General features: G+C 40.2%; 1 protein-coding gene across 13 annotated transcripts in view; it reads right to left on the reverse strand.

Moving 5' to 3' along the window:
* Nucleotides 1–296: 296 nt before the first annotated feature.
* The window catches only part of LOC115416783 (protein MGARP-like), a 28323-nt gene continuing 5170 nt past the window's right edge, over nt 297–23449 (reverse strand). The window contains exons 2-10 of one of the 13 annotated variants that reach the window (XM_030130657.1): nt 22902–23002; nt 22143–22248; nt 19171–19188; nt 4534–4872; nt 2488–2807; nt 2416–2451; nt 2208–2379; nt 1837–2138; nt 590–1592 (exon numbers count right to left, since the gene is read on the reverse strand). In XM_030130657.1, the coding sequence (XP_029986517.1) occupies nt 1557–1592; nt 1837–2138; nt 2208–2379; nt 2416–2451; nt 2488–2807; nt 4534–4872; nt 19171–19188; nt 22143–22248; nt 22902–23002 (1430 nt within the window). In that variant the 3' untranslated portion in view covers nt 590–1556. Of the gene's footprint in view, nt 1593–1836; nt 2139–2207; nt 2808–4533; nt 4873–11410; nt 11661–19168; nt 19189–22142; nt 22249–22901; nt 23003–23449 lie in introns of those variants that run through there. The other 12 variants (XM_030130659.1, XM_030130650.1, XM_030130654.1 and 9 more) reach the window with 12 other exon arrangements.

Below are 23449 nucleotides of genomic sequence, written 5' to 3' on the forward strand. Positions count from 1 at the left end.
GCGGGCCATGATTGGCCCCCGGGCCGGACTTTGGACATGCCTGCATTAAATGTAAGTAGCAGCACTGTCAGTCAGACTACTGACAACGACAATAAAGCACATTTACAAAAGGAACTAAGAACTGGAATGGGATTATTAAGTACTCGTATCGGTACTCGGTATCGGCAAGTACTCAAATGTAAGTACTTGTACTCGGTCTGGAAAAAAGTGGTATCGGTGCATCCCTAGATTTTTCCAACAGTAGCTCATGGGTTGCCAAATATTATTTTACCTTGAAATATGTCTTGATGTCCCTCTGGATTTTTACCATTCATCACCTTAGTTTCTAATCAACTGCAAAGTGATGAAATTATATTTGTCAGGTTCTCTGTTTATATGACTAGAACATAGAAATATGGCTTCTGACAACAATATCTGAGCTAATCACATGGCCACAATGTGAATATTGTCTAAGGAATGAAAAAATCCTTAAAAGACCAGGTGTGAAACCTGTTTGGAGGTTTAGATCCAATGAGAATAGTCAGACAATGCAGAATTACACCATTAGACCAATTAGACTGAATTTTTTTTAGTCTTAGTGGTCATGTTCCAAACGTGTTTATTGAAGTCCTACACTGTTGTAACTGTCCTGTCATGTTGGCTTTGGTACTGTAACACTGTTAATGCATCAGGAAGAAGAGGTCTGGAGTATTGCTAAGAAAACCGATAACAGGAGGAAAAGTGAGGTAGCAAGGCCCGTGGACTCAGGAGGGCTCAGTGTGATTCTGTATTTTTAAAGAAGTTGATGATCCCCGCTTTTCATTTTCACATTAAAACCTGAGCTGAGGTGCTGTCAGCGATGCTGTCTGACTCATTACACCTCAAGAGATAACACTGGAGGTTCATAGCACGAGGGTCTGGGCAGTGCTTGGGTTAAAAGGATGCAGTGACAGCTTAAAGGTATTCCAGAAGACATCCTAAAGTGTCCTTTAGTATATCTATGGAACAGTGAAGGAGAAAGTGACAACAAAGCTCAGTATTTTCCGAAGATACAAATAGACTGCACTTCACAGACACTATTACTGTTGTTGGCTACTAGGAAACAAAGCATTGTAACTCTGCATATTGAGTGTTCATATACCCAAAGACTGTCAGGGGAGTAGTGTACTACATGTCAGGGTGGAATGAGGGAAGAAGTGCAAGGACAGTTATTCCATAAAACAGGCATTGATCCAAACATTGTATATTATGCGTCTTTACTCTGGAATACACATGAATCCCTTATGGCTCAGAGTAAAAGGAAAGAGCTGGAGAAAGGCACATCCTCTTCTGCAGGATATAATGTCATCATTCAGGAGGAGTTTACTGTGATGGAGGACAGAAGCACAACACATCAATAGTGCAAACACCTTTTGTCTATATGAATATTCTTTTTCTTCACTCTAAATAATTACAGAACTTTAGAGATAGAATGTTTACTTCAAATTACAACATTGGTTCCACAATTATTCTTATTATGCTAACCTTAATCCTAACCCATTGTAGAAATAATCAAAGGCTCAGTACCTTCTGTGGAACTACTGCATTTGCATCCTAAGAAGACGTCGCCTACCCTGAGCAGCAAAATTCAAAAATCCATGTCAAGTGTGCTTTTAAAACAAGCCCTACAGGGAAATGTATGAAAGGTACTAGATTCATAGAATAAAGTATCTATAAAAAAATAAAATTCTTTCTTTACTAGATATTTTTTACTCCAGTACTATAATAGGCAACAACTAAGATTTGAAACTTTATTTTAATTACTGTATAGATGCTAACTATACCAAAATGTCTTAGTCGGAGGAGTTAATCTTGTACCTCAGAAGGAGGGGCATGGTCATCATCTGGAGCTGGGATTAACCTTCCCGTCATCGGCCCCACTCCTATCACCTTGGGCCTCTCGTCTGATTTAGGTGTTCCCTCTAAAACTACAACAATGTACTCTCTCTTAGGATCCCCTGTTATGTTCTCCACGGGAGTTGCAGCTACAAGACTCGGCATTTCTGCAGGAGCAATGGCTGGCTCTGGTGTATCTACAACCACTGGGACAGCTTCTTCAACTACTGGAGCATCTTCTTCTGGGGTTGCTTCTTCCACCACTGGCACAACAGCTACTGGTGTATCTTCAACCACTGGTGTAACTTGTGAAGCTTCTTCAACCACTGGTGCAGTTTCTGCCGGTACAACTACATCTTCAGCCACTAGTACAGAGATCTGTACAACTGCTGCAGCAGCTTCTTTGGCAGGTGCTGCATCAACTGCTGCAGGGGCCTCTTCGGCAGGGGCTACCTCAACTGCTGTGGCAGCCTCTTCAGCAGGCGTTGCCTCAACTGATGCAGCAGCCTCGTCAGCAGGGCTTGCCTCAACTGTTGCGGCAGCCACTTCAGCAGGTGCAGCCTCAACTGATGCGGCAACCTCTTTGGCAGGTGGAGCCTCAACTGCTGTAGCAGCCACTTCGGCTGGCGCAGCCTCAACTGCTGCGGCAGCCTCTTCGGCAGGTGCCAACTCCACTGCAGTGGCGGCCTCTTCGGCTGGTGCCAACTCAACTGCTGCAGTGGCCTCTTCGGTGGGTGCTGCCTCAGCTGCTGTGGCAGCCTCTTCAGCAGGTGCTGTCTCAACTAGTGCAGGGGTCTCTTCTGTTTGTCTAACTTCTTCAACACGTACTTCAGCTGATGCCAGGGACTCCTCTGTGGGAACAACTTCCTTGACTTCTTCAATAGCAGGTTCCAGCTCTTCCTTTACTTCATCTATCTTGGGTACTTCTAGAGTTGAGGCAGCGGCCAGCAGCACTGCAACACAAAGCCCAGCCACCCAAATATCACTGTTGCTCAGGTCAGATTTTCCCACATTTGGCTTTCACAACTTCATGTGGTTAGCCATGGTAATCTGTTTTGAATTTGGAATAAAACCTTCTAGATTTTTGATTTAGTGCCTTTAAACATCTTTAGTGGAATGTGATGACAAAAACAGTCCCACATGACTTTGCAAATCTAACAAATGTAACCCTCTTTTTGAATCATTTAAGTAAACTTCCTAAAGCTAGTGTAATATATTACAGAGTTGCATGATGAAAATTCTGATAAAGCCAGTGGAGAGTCTGAAAAAGCTAATATGGAAAGTAAGTTACCACTATTATGAATCGGAAATAAATTTGTAACTTTCTAAAAAAAATTGTGCCTAGTCCCAACTTAGGTCATTGTATAAATTATAACAAAGAGACCAAATTCAGACAAATTAATGATGGCAGTAAACCTTTCCAGTTCAATAAAAACTTTATTTTATGGTTTGATAAATTGTCGCAAATGGATGACAGTGCTCATTATCCAGTTATAAGCAAAATAAAAATATGATCACACATGATTCAAGCCACTAACCTTATGACCCCCCCCCCCCCCCCCCCCCCTTTTTTTTTTTTTTTTTTTTTTTTACAATTTCACATTGCACTTAAGGAAAATAAAACACACTGATAGAATTTGTACAGTTGTACAGTCACAGAGTTTGTTCACAAAGCCAGGGCCATCTCAATTTGCTGTAGTTGCACAACTGTGGATCAACAGGTATTTACCTTTCTCTGTTAAAGGAAAGCAATAATACAGGGGTTTCCAGTGTTGGGTCAAAGTTAGAAACTAGCATTAGCGCCTTTGTACCAATAACATTTACAACTACTTCACAGTATTTTAGGGGTGTTTCTTTTCTCCTGCCACCTCTCCTCTATATAGTTGTGTTTGGATGAATCTCTAAACCTATAGAATATGAAGGTGTATGGTAAGTCAATTCATGTGACAAGCATGAATGATTGTTTTTACAGAGTGATCACATTTATTTCACCCATAACTGCAAAAGAGCTTCGTGTATAGAACTCACTGCAATTTTGGAAATGTGTCATTGGGTCATACAGACATGAATTAATGAAGGATCCTGCTGTAAAGATGGCCTTACTGGTTTTTAGCAATCAGGCCACACAATAATTGGCATCAAACACAGTGATCTATGCTGCAAAGAAAAAGAAAAATTCAAGTCTTCATTATGTGAAGAAAAAACAGAATAATCTGCATTGTCTTCCTTCTCATACTTCATTTGCACAAACTGAAGCCCTTTATACACACTCCAATAAATATAAGAGTCAATATAGGTACACTTTCAGGAAGACAGAACAGAATGACTGGTAACAGGTGAAGTCAGATACCTAAAGAGTAGCAGCAAAGCCCAAGTGGTTCTAAAAACAGTGACTGGACATTACCCGCTTTTATTGTTCCCAATGTTGTATGGGAGTAAAGACCTGCTGTCAGGAGCTTTTTAAAAGAGGTCAGACAGTAAAGTGTCTCTGGTAAGTATGCATCTGGTCTCCTCAATTTCCTGAGGGCTCTGCCCAAAGGATCAATAAAGTTTTATCTAATCTAATCTAAATGTGTTTCTGGTAAGTGTGGTCTGGTAAGTGTGTGTCTCCCTGCAGTGAATGTGTGTGCCCTCAGGCCTCCGAGGCACCTGCCTCCTCCTCGGACGAAGAAGTCGTACCGTTGCTTTCAGGCTCCTCAGCAGCAGTAGCAACAGCTGGTTCAACCACAGCCATGGCAGCTTCCTCAACAGCCTCTGCAACTTCCTCAACAGCCTCTGCCACTTTAGCCACTTCCTCTGCGATGGCCTCCACTTCCTGTGCAGCCAGGGCAACGACCTCGGCCACGTCTTCAACGACTTCAGCGACCTCAGCCACAGGTTCAACTGCAGTTTCAACTACAGTCTCTGGCTCACTGCCAGCAGATGCAGCCACATCCACCTCAGCAGCCTCAGGTTCGGCAGCCAGTTCCTCAGCAGCAATGTCCTCAGCCTCACCTGCTGTCTCCTCCTCTTCTCCACCTGCAACATAACAACCAGAGGAAAGACTGTGTCAGCATGGATTGAGAAAACATTGTGCAAAATACTATAGAGCAGTGAGCAGCCAGTAGCCTACATTTTACAACCCCCAGCAACCCACTACAGGGTGTGTCAGAAAAAAGTAGACTCTCAGAAAAAACATTAAACCAAAATGTAAAGACATTTTGAAAATCTGGTCATATGTGTTTATTTACTATGTAATTCTCCCTTGATTGACACCAGTATCCCGGGCCAGTTTGCATGCTTCAGTGAACAACGCTAATTTGTATTGTGCAAAATGAAAGTCTATTGTGCATCGAAGTGTAAGGGTTAATATGAAATCTGTCGCCATGGATGACAAGTTCCATTGGTCTTTTACTTGCATGCATAAAACAAGAAAAAATAATTACATGTTAACCCCTTACCATCAATACATAAATAAACACGTACAACCAGATTTTCAAAATGTCTTCGCATTTTGGTGTTATGTTGTTTTTTCTGAGAGTCTACTTTATTCTGATACACCCTGTATGGAAGTTTAGAACTGAGCAGCCACTACAGGTGAATTTAAAAGATACAAAACTGAGTTTCCATCCAGTGAGATGTGTAACTACAACAAGGAGGAGAAAATTGTTTTGCAAGACCTAGAGATGCACAGACACACCTGATCAAAATTTTAAGACCAGTTGAAAAATTGCATGAATTTACATTTTGCACTGTTGGATCTTAAGAAGGTTCTAAGGTGAGCTTCAATATGCAAAAAGAAGAAATGGGAGTGTGACCAAAAAAAAAAAAATCTGAGCAAGCAATTTATTGAAAACAACAGTTTAACTGAAATAGGCTGTTTATCAGCTGATCAAAAGTTAAAGACCACAGCCTCTAAAAGCCAAAATCTGCACAAACATGTGGTTCAATGTCATTTTCTGTCAGGTACACTGTCATGACCTCCTGATGGCATAGATTAAAAAGCTTTCTCTCTTTGAACATGGTCAGATTGTTGAGCAAGGCCACTTGCAACGTGCCATCGCTGCTGAGGTTGGACGCAGTAAGACATTCATTTGGAATTTCTTAAAAAATCCTGAGGGTTATGGAACAAAAAAGTCAAGTGGTAGACCCAAAACATTTCACCAGCACTGAGCCAGAGGATCTGATTGGCTGTCCATCAAGACACGGGATGACCTGGACCCAAATTAAGGCTGTGACTGGTCCAGACTACAGCCCAGAAACCATCAGATGGCATCTGCCAGAGAAGGGCTTTAAGAACAAAAAACGTCTTCAAAAGGCCTCGTCTCCATCAACACCACAAAATTACCCATTTGGACTTTGTAAGAGAGTACCAAACATGGGACATTGAAAGGTGAAAGAAAGTTTTATTCTCTGATGACAAAAAATTTAACCTTGACGTTCCTGATGACTTCCAACGTTTCTGGCATGACAAAGAGATCCCACTTGAGATGTTCTCTACACGGCACAGTGGAGGGTGCACCATCATGATCTGGGGTGCTTTTTCCTTCAGTATAACAATGGAGGTTCAAACGGTGGCAGACTATGTGGAGATGTTGCAGGGGGCATCCCTCATGACTGAGGGCCCTCGTCTGTGTGGTAATGACTGGGTTTTTCAACAGGACACTTGCATCAAGCATGCCGAAATGAATTTCTGAAGTGATCAACAAGAACAGTTGAGCTACTCATTACTGAGTCTTTTTTTGAAACTTTAATTTTTGTTTTAGGGGGGTTTCAGGGTTTTTTGAGCTATGGTCTTAAACTTTGATGGACGGCCTATTTCAGTTTAATTGTTGTTTTCAATAAATTGCTTACTAAGTTTCATTTCTTTTTTTTAACCTTTTGAAACTCTACTTAGAACCTTATTAAGATCCAACAGTGCAAAATGTGAATTCTTGCAATTTTTCAGCTGGTCTTAAAATTTTGATCAGGAGTGTATTACAGAACATGTTTGAACATGTGTAGATGTTTCCCCCAGTGTTTATCTGGCCCCTGCATGAGCTTAGCTGTGTGTAACCACACTCCTTTCACTTTGATTTTAAGTCAGGTTCAATATGTTATGAAACCGTTCCAAGTGTCTTGCCTGTATCTGACCTGTGAACATCTCAAGCTGTAAGTGTTCAAATTGAAAGTTGAAGTTGCAATACTTGACAGTTTGTTTTGGCATCTTTCAATGAAAATTAAATGATTACCTTTCACATATGCAATAGAAGTGGTGTGACAAGAAGTAAAAGCACTTAGAGTTGAATACTGAGTTCTTCTTCTCTAGACTCCTGACAATCACGGTTATGATTCAGTCAGGCATGTCTCTGCTATTCTACTCCACGGTACCAAGATGTGTATGTAGTCCTTCAATTTGGATAGAGAGAAGGGGTGTATTTACAAATTCTGGTGTTTCAGCTCGTGCAGCTGTAATTTAAGTCCAATGAAACTGTAACGAAATTTATGTTGCCAACAATTGGCATGCTAGTAGTTAGCATAACAAGAAACTGGAAAAAGTTAAAAAGCAAATTCAAAAGACTGTTGCTGGCATCAGCTACAAGCCAGATCATTATTTAAACATCACTATCTATAAAGGGCCTAAAATACGATGTCTCTTCAGTGTATTAAGGTTTTCTTGTGATCTATGTTGATTTTGTCTCATTTGGTTAAATGATAAAAACGGGTGCTTTTATTTTGGCGGTGGAAATGCAGAAGGAAGTAAAATAGATATGTATAATGGTAAATGTGAACAAGTGTTTCTTCCAGAAAAAGGAAAAGTCATCTGTTTACTTTGTTTACTTAGCACCGGGTTGAAAAAGGCACAAGGTTTGTCAGTGTTTATGTCATTTGTGTGCAACATTGAGTTACGCTTTTCTTAGAAGTTTTTTCAGTTTATATTGAGTAGGCCTGTGTGTGTAAGTTAGCTAAATTGTCATATTAGTAGTGATGTGACATTCATAAACGAATCGAATCTTTTGAACGCCTCTTTGAAATGAACGATGGGAACCAAGTCTTTGTAAAGAGCCGTTCATTTTTTTTTTTTTTTTTTAAGGAGGGAGTGTCCGATTGCCTGTCAATTTAGTGTCATTGGGGAGGCACTGGGCAGGAGGAGAATGTTCGAGCAGAAAAAAAAGAGTGCTTGTGCACTGTGCATGTCTCATGGCAAGAAGTTAGCAAAAAAACAACGGTTTGAAGCGTGAGGTGAGCATACTCGAGGAGGCAGAGCTGGAAGACTGGTCGAAACCAGAGAAAAGTTTGAGAGGGAGTGAGTGACCACCTGTGAGTAATAAGCCAAAGAAAAATGTTATTTCATAAGAAAATGTTTTATTTTCTTCTTCATTTTTAGGCTACAGACTAGTCCACATAATGTACCGTGATGTTTTTTTTTGTCAAATTCCAGCATTTGACTAACGTCACCTCTCATGTCATGTATTTAGCCCACATATTTTAACTAACTATTCTTTATTATGGTAAGATAATATTTACTGTCACACCAATTAAACACCTTTAAAATGTAATGTCAATCATCACATGAAGCCTATTTAGTCATTAAAACATTGGTGTTTCAAAATAATGCAAAAAACATAAAAGAGCCAGTCTTTTGAACGGCTCTTGTCAGTGAACGGCTCCTGATTGAATGGCTCCCTTCAAAGAGCCAAAAGTCCCATCACTACATATTAGCCATGATACATCAAAATTCTGTTATCATTGCTATTCTTTGGCTAAATTAAGATTGCTATTAAGAGGAAACTCATGTTTAAGCTGTAAGATTTGTTCTGCAAAAACTGCAGTAAATTTGAATGTGGGAGAAAGCTTTTGAAACTGTAGTTTATGTGTAATTTGCACTTTTTTTGTGTGATTTATGTTGTATTATTATAGCACTCTATTGGAGATTATCACTAATTGTTAAAAACGGTTAAAAAGGGTCATTTCATAAATGTATTTGAATGGAAAAGTTAATTCATTTTCAGATTTAGGCTTTAATTTACAGTAAAATGTATTCCATTGTGATTAAATGTTACTGGAATGTTTTCAAAGGGACAGAATGTTAAAATATCTTTGTTTTTTCATTTTCTTCCAAGCTGTTACAGTGTGTTCAGAGCAAAGTTTAAGAGCTACAGTGTTATAAATAAAGACAGATGAACAATCATTTGGAGAGTAAGACCATCATTCAACCGGGGATGCTATAACTGTAACTGAATTTATTCTGGCAGCAATTAGCATGCTAGTGGTTAGCATAACAACAATGTAGAAAAAGTTAAAAATCAAATTCAAAAGACTGCTGTTAGCATCAGCTATAAGCCAAATCATTATTTAAACGTCAGTGTCTGCCCAGAACTTTTTCAGCTGGTGCATCCCTAATACCTGCAAACTGTATATGGATAACATGATTAGGTTAAAATGACACCAAATCTGGTTAAGTATGATCGACATGGCTCTAAACCAATCATATCTCTTGATGAAATAACACATTCAAAGGCCCTCCTCAGTTCCACAAGGATATTAAACTGTGTCATGGCATCTTTCACTGCATAATCAACTCAGTATACATAGAAGCCCACAGAAAACATAGGTCTAATAAATCTATTCAAGTTCTTTTTCAGTTCAATGTATTCGCAGAAAAGATGATGAAAATACTGAACCATTAAAGCAAATGCATTTGTGACATTATCTTGTACTAGTTGAATCAGAGATAGTATGGCTGTTGTATTCTTTGCTCACTAGGGGAAAACTAAATTAATCTCAATATATAAATGGTGCGGATAGATGGATGGAAACATAGTTATGTGTTGTCTGGCTGCTCTGCCAATATTATAGTACCACCGCCTCTGTGAATACTTCATCTGGAAAAAAACAGAAAAGGCGACATTCACTGCACAAACATGCAAACTCAAAGAAAACAGGGAGGGGGCAGCAGAACAAAGGGGAAAAAGGGTTCAGGTTGCAGGGCAGAGGGGGTGAAGTCGAGTCTCGGTTCTTACCAATTAACATGCTATCAGTTATCTGGAACTCTGCAAGTCTGACAGGTAGACACACAGAGGCAGCCCAGGAAGGTTGTGCATCTTTAATTGTAAACTCACAGATCTGCACCATTTGTTTCACATTTTAACCACCAACTCTAATGCACCAAGCTGTGAGAGACTGGCCCCTGCATCAGCTTTGACATTAATGGTCAACACAAAGACAGAAAACTAAGAATGGGCAAGAATGGCAACATTGGAATTAATGGACTACTACAGTCCCTAAAAACTCACTTAGACTAATGTCATGTTTCCTAATCTAATTTACATTTCATGTAAGTGATGATGCCTAACATACTTTTTCACACTTCAAGCTACAGTAACATTAAATGTTTAAGTTATGATATCGAAAAAACATACCAGTGGCTGGAAAAAGCTGGACTGAAAGACAGCACAGAGGCACTAAAAATGTCTGCACAGGCCCTGAACACCAGAGCAACAGAGGCCGGGGTCTACCACACCAGACAAGACCCCAGGTGTAGGCTGTGTAGAGAAGCCCCTGAGACAGTCCAGCACATCACAGCAGGATGTAAGATGCTGGCAGGCAAGGCATACATGGGGCGGCATAACCAGGTAGTGGGCATAGTGTAGAGGAACATCTGTACCGAGTATGGACTGGAGGTCCCAGGGTCCAGATGGGAGACACCCTCGAAGGTGACAAAGAACAAACAGGCCAAGATCCTGTGGGACTTCCAAATCCAGGCTGACAAGATGGTGATGGCCAGTCAGCCTGACATAGTGGTGGTGGATAAACATTGGAAGACAGTGGTAGTGACAGATGTAGCAATCCCAAGTGATAGCAGCATCATAAAGAAAGAACATGAGAAGCTTGACAAATACCAAGGGCTGAAAGAGGAGATAGAGAAAATGTGGGGTGTGAAGGCAACAGTGGTACCAGTAGTGATTGGGGTACTAGGGGCAGTGACCCCCAAACTGAGTGGATGGCACCCACAGGTATCAGGAACAACATCAGAGATCTGAGTCTAAAAAGAGCGCAGTCCTAGGAATAGCTAAGATCCTGCGCAGAACCCTCATGCCCCCAGGCCTCTGGTACAGGACCCGAGCCTGAAGGACACACTGCCCAGGTGGACGAGAAAAAGACTTTATGTATGTATGTATGTATGTGTGTATATATATATATATATATATATATATATATATATATATATATATATATATATATATATATCAATGGAGGTCAACTTGTATATATTACAGAAAATTTGGAGTCTAAAAAAAGGATTAATTTTGTAGTGTATACTTTTTAGGGACTCCTATTCTTACAATGCTTGTACATCACCACAATTCACCTATCATTACATGTATAATTCTGCTGCAAAATTTGCTGAAAATGAACTACAAATAGAGACTGTATAAGCTGAGCCAGTAAAATGCTACCATCCACAGAAGTGTATGTATATGTGTTGGCTACTGTAGTCAACAGCTGAGCCAAAGCCAGTCTCCCAAAAAAACACAGTATCTAGTGTCATTTGGTAAGTCTGTACAAACAAGCAAACAAAGAAATATCTGAATAGTTCAATAAGGTCCTGCTTTATCCTGTTGCAAACTCATTAACATTAACAGTCAGAAGCAACACAAATGTGTGCAGAAATCAATATTCTTCAGAGTCTTGTCCATTAGTTTTGAGTAAAGAACTTAGTCTTTCTTAGTACAGGACAGGAGGAAAGGAGGACAGAGGATTTTGTTTTCCTGTTCAGATCCACAGAGTCCAGTTCTAGGATGAATATCCATGCGGCCACAGAGGACCTTAGATTTACCATTACACTGAAAAGAGTAAAGACACAGAGTTAGAGAAAGGGAAAATAAGTTACCTTACAATGTCACTATCAATGTTAACTCAGTTACAGATGCAAAGCATGCAGGTTTATCTTAAAGTGGATATTTGGCCACTAGCAAAATGCACTGGTTATGTCAGTGGTGTTTCAGAAGAATGATAATTTGTCCTTGTCATCTGTCTGAAAATTAATTGGGTTCTATAATTTTGTTTTCATTTTCAGATGGAGAAATATATGTCAGGGTTTGAGGAAAACAGTGAAGAAGAAGAGGGAAAGAGTGGTATCAAATAAATAAGATAAAGTCAGATGAGGTGACATCAGGGTCATTTAAGGACACATTTGTCAAGGACGTTTCAACAATTAAGTCTGACCAACCTGCAAACACAGGATCTACAACTGGAGGTTAATGCCTCTGGAAATCTAAATACATATTCACCTTTGCAATCATTGCCCCGTGTGCATAAGAGTAAAAGATTTACAAATTAGATTCAATAAAAATTTGACATACTGTCAGACATTTTTGAAAACACTTCAATACTTGGTTTGATTTGGGCTTGTGATTGATTTTGCAGTCATAGTGAGACTTTCCTGTAACGACAATGCCGCGTTTCCACTTTGTGGAACCAACTCGACTTGACTCGACTCAGGTACCAGGTACTATTCCTGGAGACCGTTTCCATTACAGGATACTACAAACTTTAGAGTGCCTAGACGTCATAGCGATGCGGCGCGTTACTTCTGTGTCGTCTGCTCAGGGAGTTGCTGATAAACTCGCCACTTGCGTGTTGTCTCGTCAAGCTCATGCTGAATTTTTATGTTGGCCACCAAAGACTGAATCTCCTCGACCAACCATGGTGTAGTTTTGCGGGCTGTCATCATGTGGATTAACCTACCGCTATATTTACTGTAAACTTCCGCATCTGTTTTTTGTATAACAGCGGGTTACAGAGACAACTCTCTGACCAATCAGTGGTCTGCAGTGTTTACACATCATGTTTTAGTATCTGTTCTCCAGTCTTGGATCCTCAGCAGAGGTGATACAAAAAATCTAGTACCGGGTACCAGATACCTGGGGCCTCATGTACAAAGCGTGCGTACGCACAAAAACCTGGCGTACGCCCTTTTCCACGCTCACGTTCAGATGTATAAAGACTGAAATGACCGTGGAAATGTGCGCTCCTTCACGCCAAGTCCATAGCTGGCGTACGCACGTTTCTAGTGCTTTGGAACCATTGGCGACACTTAGAGGTGACACTTAGAAACTGTTAATAATGTGGAAAAGGTCATTCCTCTGATTGATGTGCACATTGGAGATACACAGAAGAACAATGAACACACCGGCACGTCATCCTACTGTCAGAGCAGCACATCCACCACCAGAACCAGAACCAGAACCAATTAGACCCTGTATCCATCAATGCCAATCCTGTCCGGATGGACATTCAGCAACAACCATATAAAGAGACAAGGACATAAAATTCATTGGTTGATAAATATAGTGTTCATGTCTGTGAGAACATTTATTAGTCGGTCCAGTCGCTCATTGACTCCGCCGATTGTCCTCACGATGTCCTAATGTGACTCGGGTCAGCACAGACCCATGCCAGTCGGACGGGCACCAGCAGTGGGCTGTGGCGGACCGGAGGACCAGCTAACGCTGGGGAGTCAACAGGAAGCCTCTGTGAAAGGAGGATGATACTGGGTCTGACTGTCTTCTGTCTCATTGTTGGAAAATAATAATTTGAGTGATTAAACATGAGTCAAAGTCTTTGATTTCCTCTTTGATATCCTGACATGATTACACATGAACCTTTATCCTGTTTGGCTGTGATCAGACTGTTGTATGACCCGTAGAATGAACTAATGTGTGACTTACACTAATACTAAATATACATTTATCTTGGGGGTGATCCGCATCAGCCCTGCAAGAAAAGTGTCACAATATCGGCGACTCTTTCCTCGAACGGTCTCAGTTCGTCTCTTTTCTCCTTCCGCCTGTTTCGGCCTCCGCTTCGCGTCCACCTTGACGTCATCGTCTGATCCTGCAGACAGGGGAATCCCAGAGGGAACCCCACCTGCAGACCCCGTTTATGCTGATTTGCATATTTAAATGTGGGCGTGGAGGGGGAGGAGTCAGGTACTCCAACATATGCGGATCAATTCCACGCTGATTGGGATGAATAAAGGAAGTGTACTTGGATTCGGGCGTACGCACAGTTTCATACATCTGGATTTTTTTGTGCGTTCGGACTTTTCTGGATTTGGGCGTACGGCAGGTTTCAGTATGAAATCCACGCAAGTCTTTGTACATGAGGCCCCTGGTCCTTTTTCGTAATGGAAACGCAAAAAGGCCGAGTTGAGTCGAGTCGAGACGGTACCACGTAGTGGAAACACGGCATAAGCCCAGACTGGAGGTGGTACAAGTTAAGGAATGGTGTAGAGGAAACAACCTGCATGTCATTGCGGAGAAGACTAAGGAGGAAATTAAGGATTTTAAGAGAGATGGTCACACACACCCACAGCAACCCTGTCCTGACTGCTTTCTACAGGTGTGCGGTAGAGAGCATCCTCAGGTCCTGTCTCACAGTCTGGTATGGGAACTGCTCTGAACGAACAGGAGGGCTTTGCAGAGGGCGGTTAAGGCAGCACAGAAAATCACAAACTGCTGTCTCCCCTCCATCAAAGACTTTAACATCAACAGGTGCAGGAGCAGAGCTTGCTGCATTATGAAGAACCCCACCCACCCTGCAAATGGACTGTTTGTGTTCTTCCACTTTGGCAGGAGGCTGAGAAACCTCAAATCGTGGACAACAAGGCTGAAATGCAGCTTCTTTCCACAGGCTGTGAGGCTGATGAGCTCTCTAAGTGCACTGAGCTGCACTGTATGTCATACATGCACATGCACTTTATTTTGCTTGGCTGCTAGGGAATCCTACTATAATGGACGTTTCTGTGTCCAGTGTGTGTTTGTCTGACGCGTGTCCTGATGTTGCAGCGCTGGAGGGCGTACAGGTGCAATGCCGCTGTTGCACCACGGGAGGGCGCTATCGTACAATGGCACCACGGGTACAAATGCTGCTAGTGTCTTTTAAACAGTGAATGTTTTATGTGTATTTACTTATGTATGTATTTTTAATTGCCCTTTTGTTAAATACTTTTACTGTTTTTATCTTATTGTTTAGATTATCGCACTGGGACCCAAGTACAAGTTTTGTTCTGTCGTGTGCAACATGGAATGAACAATAAAACAACAATAGAATGAACCTTGAAAACACTGAACTATACGAAGTACCTATCCATCTAGGTTGACATCCACAGTCTTTTACATGGAATGAACTTCTCTAGTTTTATGGCATTGTTCCCGTTTCCATCTTTCATCTCTGCTGTGTCCTCCCTCTTCACAGATCACATGACCCAGTGTCCCAAAACACAGAGTGTAATGCCATATTTCCACTATGTGGAACCGGCTCAACTCAACTCAACTCTGGTACCAGATACTATTCCTAGGGACCGTTTCCATTACAGGATACTACTGACTTTAGAGTACCTGGACATCATAGTGATGCAGCATGTAACTTCCGTGATGTCTGCTCCGAGAGTTGCTGATAAACTCGCTCATTGCACCATCAAGCTCACGCTGAATTTTTTATTGGCCACTAAGGACAGAAATGTCTGAACTTCCTTGACTGACCATGGTGTAGTTTTGTGGGCTGCCATCATGTGGATTAACCGGTATACTTATCGTAAACTTCTGAATCAGTGATTTTTTTTTTTTTTTTTAAAAAGGGGGAGGGGGTCACACATTGATGACGCAATGACACAGAGACAACTCTCTGACCAATCAGTGGTCTGCAGTGTTTACATGTCACATTTTAGTATCTCTTCCCAGTTCTGTAACCTCGCAGAAACAGATACCAAAAAATTTGTACCAGGTACCAGATTCCAGGTTACTTGACGTAATGGAAACGTAGTAAGGCCGAGTCAACTCGAGTCCAGCCAGTACTACATAGTGGAAACATGGCATCCAAACCACAGACAGTAGACGATATTTAAGGTTGTGTAACTTTCAGATTTTGGTGGCACTGTTAGCCCTGATGGTGAAAGGACTAATGAAAAGCCCATTAAAATGTTTTAACCACTTTTGAATGAGGTTAGGAACATTTATTTTCACTCAACTTTCTACATTAATTTTGATACCAAATGGATATTGCACTATTTTGAGCCAAATTTCCAGAGGCAATAACTGGTGACACAGAATTTTCCAATCACTGAAATTTAAAGTGTCCTATCAATTTATATTAAAAAAACAAAACAAACAAAACACCACTTTATACATAAAATGAAAGTGTTTTCTAACTTCTAAAATTTAAAGATACTCTTACACTCCTTATCCCTACAAAGTGACTCCTCTTAAATCACATCACAGTGTAAACGTCTGTATAAGAGGGTAATGTACTCATTTTAATTCATAATTTAAAAATATATGCCTTATCCACTATGAATTAACAGAAAATGTTAGTAAATGTCTACAGTCAAGATGGAGTAGAACCTCTGAGTATGAGTGCACCACTGTACCAATTATTTGCTTTACAAGCTACAGCTTGTGAGTATTTTTGTCTTGAAATACGAGTGAAAATCCACAGTAAGAGTGAGCTTCATACTAACCGTCACTATTCAGCACTGAGCTCACACATGCTGTCCCCAACAGGAGCAGCCTCTGTTCAAGATTGCAAAGGAGAACGCAATAGTGATTCTCCTTCCAAAGAAGTGGTTGCAGGCGCAACAAACCCCACCCCTCACACGTATTGTAGCTTATTTTGGCATCGATCCAGCTGATGTCATCATGTCTACGTGTGTGCTAATGTCAGCATATCAACTGCCTCTATACATGTGCCAAGTTTGAAGTAAATTTAAACAAAATAGATGTTTTTATAGACGTGAAATTTTGCCCATTATAAGTAAATGGGGAAAAAAAAGATTTTAACAATTCATAAAAAATTGAAACTTTGACCTACTTTTCCCAAAATGTAATGACATCTATTCTGGGTCACTGGCAGTCTATAAACCCAATTTGGTATGAATTCAACCAATAGTTTTGCTGCTAGAGTGTTAACAACCAAACAAACAAACCGAACCAAAAACAATACCCCTTGCCTCTCCTTCGAGGGGCGGGGTAAAAATAATCATCCTCCTCATCCACAGTCTTCCTGTCACACAGATCTTTAAGGTAAATAAGTACCGTAAATTCCGGACTATAGACCGCACCTGAATATAAGCCGCAGACCCTAATTTTAGAAAGAAAATCAATTTTGTACACATATAAGCCGCGTCAGTTTATAAGCCGCGGGTGTCCACCAGTGGCGATTTCTCATAGACTGCAAGAGAAGCCCGGCTTCCCCTATCATTATGAAAATTAAATGGTTAAATATGTTTGGTTGTGCTGACATTTCATTGACTACACGTGTTAAAACACGTTCATCTCACAGACGAGTTCGTTCAGAATCAGCTTTATCACAAATCATCAGACTCTGTGTTGTTCACTTCTCATACATTCCCGTTGCACTGTTTCCTCATATGATCTATGGTCAATGCATTTCCCCGTTGAAGCCTGGCTTCTATGGGAGTCTATGGGACCGAGTGGAACCTTTTTTTTCATTGCGTCAAAACTGGACGGTAATTGGATAAAGGTTTTCTTTGAGTTCAAATGAAATTATTCCCTGTATGTAAATGGGTATGATATGTGTGAGTATCTTGGGGTCTTGTTCACGAGTGAGGGAAGGATGGAGCGTGAGATTGACAGACAGATCGGTGCAGCGTCTGCAGTGATGCAGTCGCTGTACCGGTCTGTCGTGGTGAAGAAGGAGCTGAGCCAAGAGGTGAAGCTCTCAATTTACCGGTCAATCTATGTTCCTACCCTCACCTATGGTCATGAGCTTTGGGTCAGGACCGAAAGAATAAGATCCCGGATACAAGCGGTCGAAATGAGTTTCCTCCGTAAGGTGGCTGGGAGCACTCTTAGGGATAGGGTGAGAAGCTCAGTCACCAGGGAGGAGCTCGGAGTAGAGCCGCTGCTCCTCCGTGTTGAGAGGGGCCAGCTGAGGTGGCTCAGGCGTCTGTTTCGGATGCCTCCTGGACGCCTCCCTGGGGAGGTGCTCCGGGTATGTCCCACCAGGAGGAGGCCTCGGGGAAGACCCAGGACACGCTGGACAGACTATGTCTCTCGGCTGGCCTGGGAACACCTTGGGTCCCCCCGGAAGAGCAGGAGGAGGAGTCTGGGCATCCCTGATTAGACTGTTACCCCCGCGACCCGGCCCCGGATAAAGCGGAGGATAATGAATGAATGAATGAATGTGTGAGCTTGCTGTCATATCTATAGGTTGATTCGTTGTTAATATGATGATTAAAAACAAAAGACAAAAAACAAGGCAATAAAAGGATAGTAATAAAAGCACATTTTCTCTTTGTTTTTTTTGTCAGTGGACTTATCGGGGTTTCCTTTGGATTCGTGCCGATACAGGATTGACTTGTTTTTGCACCGGCTGTGGATTCACAGACTTAAAATGACTTGAAAGACACTTGAAAGTGAACAAATTTTTGTTTTTCGTTAGAGTAGGACTTTCAATTTATTTTTAAAATATAAAGATTAAAAACAAGTAATTACGTCTGTTGTAATATCATTTTCATTTAACATTACGCATGACGTGTGCATTAATTCTGAGATGCTTTAAATTTATGACGGTCTCTGGAGAGCTTTATTGGGTGTTTTCATTCAGAGTTTTGTTTTGTATATTTGTGAAACAATATTAACATTTGAAGGTTTACTATTTTTCCTTAAAAGTTCCCCTTTTGTGTGTGTTAATATTAACTTTATAAAGGTTAACTTGTTAATGTTATCCATTCCTGCATACCTGGTAACAATAGACAGATTCTCCCCTGGGGTGTGGCAGGCAATAAGGTAAAGTCGTCGTGTAAGCCGCATCGGAGTATAAGCCGCAGTGTTTAAAGCGTGGGAAAAAAGTAGCGTCTTACAGTCCGGAATTTACGGTAAATAAAACCAGTTAAATTTTTTGCATTCTCTTATTGTGTTTTTATAATTGTTATTTTCTTTCTAACGGCGCACTTTTTCTGTTTTAAAAACCCTTAAAAAATTATTGTAAGGTGTTTTTGGGGGACTGGAAGGGATTAATTAGATTTCAATTAATTTCAAGAGGGAAAATTGATTTGTAAATGTAAAAAAATGAGTAAATGCAAAACGGATCTCAGTCATGCAACAAATGAAACTCATACTACGAGGTTCTACTGCATATGGTTGATTATAAATAAGGTAATTAGGATAAATACGATCTATTTGAACTATTGAAAGAATCAGAATAGTGAAAGTGTTAGAAATACAGTGAAGCCCAAGCCAACATTTCCTTATGCCCGGGTCAACATTTCAGTGAGCATTCACAGGTTCTAAGGCAGTGATTCAGGAAAAAGTTATGCATGCATCTTCTTACCATCTTCCTCATCTTTGCCTGCATGAAAAAAGAAAAAAGAAACAAGTGTTAGGATCAAACACAAACAAGCCACAATGAGCGTAACCAGAGCAGCTAATGGCCAGTGGACTGCAAATTTATGGCATATTTCATATCATATAATGAAGACACTGAAACAGGAGTGGACAATATTTCCAATACCTCTGTTTCAAATTAACCTAAACATAAAAAACTGCCCAGGTATTAACACCAGTGGCTCAGTTCTGTTTTTTCTATGTATGTGCACTATGCCACTCTGCCATTCTAAATAATCACACACAAACAGAAAACAATAATAATTCAACTGATAAAAATGTAATAATAACCAACAAATATCCAACCCTTTAAATTAAGTTCTCTACAAAATAAACACAATTCCATCTCTTACACTAACCACCCAGGATCTGCATTGGAGAGCCCTCTCACACAGATATATCCAAAAGAGTTTTAACAAGTTACTGGTGCGTAATCATTTACTATTTTACAAATAATTACATTAAAGTACTGCTTATTAATGTACCAATTGTAGCAAATCAGTACCAAAGCCAAGCAATCAGTATTGGACCTAAAAATGTCCGATTAATTCACCCAAGTCATAATTGTGTTTTGTGAGTTCATTATTACATTGTCCTTTGTCTCCTCAACTTCAAACTGGATATTTTGACGAATTAAAAAAAAAAAAATTCTGAACATGATCCTGACGTGGTGTGCAAACAAGAAAAGGACAACCCAAAAACATGAATTAGGCCAACACTGTCAGTGGAACCGAGGCATAAAATTACTAACAATGGCTTATTTTGACACTGGTCTGAGTCTACAATAGCAGAACTAGTGCTGTGACGTGATATGGCAGTGACAGTGATATGATGATGATACGACAATGATTAGATCTTCCTAAATGCACTGGACAGTCCACAGTGACTGTACAGCTCCTGATGGTATCACTACTTAAAACATAATGTGCATGCACTTGAAAACCCTTAGCCTTCAGTCCATTCCAAAGTTTTTGCACATACAGACGGACGGACGATGTGCCAGACCCCCCCCCCCCCCCCCGACCTCAATCCGTCCTCAATCCAGACCTCAGTACATAATTCTACAAGTAATGCGATGGACCTGTATAGAGCTGGGTATCATGGCAAATTTCCTTAATCCATGCGATTTCGATTTATAAGGTTCTGAATCGATTAATCACGATTTGATTTGATCCAATATGGATGCAATTCAGTATTAATTTCTTGATTCAGATTCATTTAGTGATACCAAAGTACAATTTTGATCTGTAACCTGATTATTTGACTACCACAGTCATGCAGCACATCAATACTGGTATCAATATTGACATTAGAAAGGAAATAAGTATGAAATTTCAGCAGTAAATAGCTGAATCTACTCTTAAATAATGAATGGGAATGGGTCGAACCGAGAACTACCAAGAAGAACGATGACCTGGGCAAATGAGAACTTACACAGGCATCGATGGACAAAGAATGCAAACAAGTCTATGCTGAATATAATACCATCTAAGTATGTTTAAAACATTTTTCTAAAAAATAAAAACCGTCACGTGCCCACACATGAAAACCCTTGGTCTTCCGTCCACGCCAGGGTTTCCGTATCATTGTTGACTATCTGCTGAGCCCCCCAGTTGAGAACTACTGGTGCATGCCAGTTTTTGCACATAAGGACAGACAACGAACCGATGATAACACCCTACGGCAAGGGCCGAGGGTAACTTGTGCTGCACACTAGAAGTAATGTACTTTCAAAATATGTAAGTCTTAAAAAGGTGATTTTAAATTTATTTTTTGATCTACTTGACTTTTTTAAGGATCATTTATGCTCGCTTTTCGTACATAAACAGGTACATCCATTTGTAACGCTGTCATGCATCCCGCGCATTGAAATAGGTGTTTCTCAATCAATCCACCAGAGGGCGCCGCTCTTAATTACCATACTGGCTGAATACCATGAAAAAGAGTAAAGTTTTTTGAGAAGAGGAAAGTGAAAAATAACAAACATGGCGATGACAGAGGAGGTTTTACTAATGTGGATACTAATGTTAATATTCAGAAGGGTAGTTGTCATAAATATGTCAGTAGTTTTTCCCTAACTCACACAGTCGCTCTTTGAAAAGTTCCACTATTTGTGGAAATTATTCTGTTCAAATCTCAACACCGCTTCCACTGTTCCTGGGGATACTGCTCTGTAATCTCTGTCTAGGTACAGATCTGCAAACTCCCGGAAAACGGACAGAATTACGTACAGAATGTTCGCAGGGGACAGACAGAACGCTCCATCTGTATCTGTCTGCGTCTTTAACGTAGAGCATAAATGAGCCCTAAGACTACTTAGAACAGAATTTAATGCCCATTTCACGGCCATCCAGGCAAAAATTTCTGACTCCTAGAATTTAGGGAAAAAGTATTTATTTACTCCAATGCCTTGATTCCCATCATTCCAAGTCATTTCTCACCAGGGGCTGCAATGTTAGCGATAATTGGTTCCTAATTTCAATATAAATTATCGGGTTGGAACAGGTGGAACTGAGTAGACTAACGTTACTTTCTTTGCAACTTGGACATTTCCCAGACACATTTAAACACAATACAGTGAACAAGTTTATGGCAACATAACTTAAGAGCTACCATATCAAATTTAATACCTTTTAAAGATTTTTTTAAGGTATTACATGCAGATTTGTAAATTCAAGACTTTTAAGACTTTTCAAGACGTGCAGGAACCCTGAGTAGTACTCCTATAGTACTCATGCAGTACTCATACAATCCTCATATAGTAATCCTCATATAGTTCTCATATAGTCCTCATATGGTAGTATTCATAAAATCTTCATATAGAAGTACTCATATTGTACTCATGTAGTAGCACTCATAGAGTCCTCATATAGTAGTACTTGTGTAGTAGTCCTCATATTGCACTCATGTAGTACTCACTCTTAGGAGGCCACGGTTTGGGCTCCCACTCCGACTTGGGTCTGGCGTTGATCTCTGCAATCCGTTCATTGAACCTGGCCTGGTCTGATGTCACTGTGCTAACAGCCTGAGGACAGATGACGGTACATAACAGTTTTCTTCTCATTTTGGGAACAAAGAGGTGCAGAAATAAAGAAATATTCTTTTCACCTCATTTTATGAAAAATGCTTTTTTTTTCTTTTTTTTTAGATTTCTTTAGAGGTCATTTAAAAGTAGACCAATATGACTTTTTTTTTTTTTTTAAACAATTCATCAATGTTTGTAGGTTTGGTACCTGAGTTAACAGGCTTCCAAAGTCAAATAACAGAGGACAAAAATTACTCTAAAATGGAAAAATTGCTTCTAACTACAGGTTACAGGGTTTGCAGTTCCAGATGTATTGATTATTTACTTGATTATTATTTTGTGTCATACTTAATTTCAGACACATTATATTTTTTATGCAGGGGAGGGTATGGGAATGAATAAATAATCAGTTATCAGCGCTTTCATGCTTTAAGCAAGTATTATTAGATCAGCTTTTAGAAATCAAAATCAAAAAATTTTTTTATATTTCTTAGCATTTTGCCTTTATATCCCTGTTCACTCTCTCCTTTCACTCACAGCTTGCTTGACCATTGCTTTCTCTCCTTCATCCATTGGCTTTGTGTGTCTTAGCAATAATAGAGTGTGAAGGTAATTTGTTAAATGAAAATGATCATATAATAAAAACTACTAACATATGTCACAGCGCCGACGAAGGCTCCTCCACACAGAATGGCGTAGACAATATTCTCCCCGGACCCGCCAGGAAGTGATGACATCGGCCTCCGCTGGACAGCTGAAAAAAGGTAATGTCCATGTTAGAGATGACAAAATCATGTCCAAGGCCAAAACAGATCTAATTCAATAAAATATTTTTGGATGCATAACATAAAATAAGATGTTATTCAGTGATGACAGTGCATGATGTTTATCTGTTTAATTGTAGGAAATGTTTAATAACTATATGATTAAATGTGTGTTCATTCAAAGACAGTGTTGTTCAAGGGCTGAAAGTTCACTTAAGTTAATTAGAATTAATGTTACAGTCACACAAAACGGGTAATAAATAACACCCAAGAAATTACAGCAGAAAACAATTTCTGTGAGTTATTGGTGCTGCTGTTATGCCTCCATGTTTGATAAAGGACGCTGGTGACTGTTCTACAGGACAATAACAATATTGTCCTGGGATTGGGATATCTTGTGTCTGTATTAGGAATAATGTGCTGCACAAGCCTATAAG

The sequence above is a fragment of the Sphaeramia orbicularis genome, unplaced genomic scaffold (assembly GCF_902148855.1).
Source record: "Sphaeramia orbicularis unplaced genomic scaffold, fSphaOr1.1, whole genome shotgun sequence".
In the NCBI taxonomy this organism is placed as follows: Eukaryota; Metazoa; Chordata; class Actinopteri; order Kurtiformes; family Apogonidae; genus Sphaeramia; species Sphaeramia orbicularis.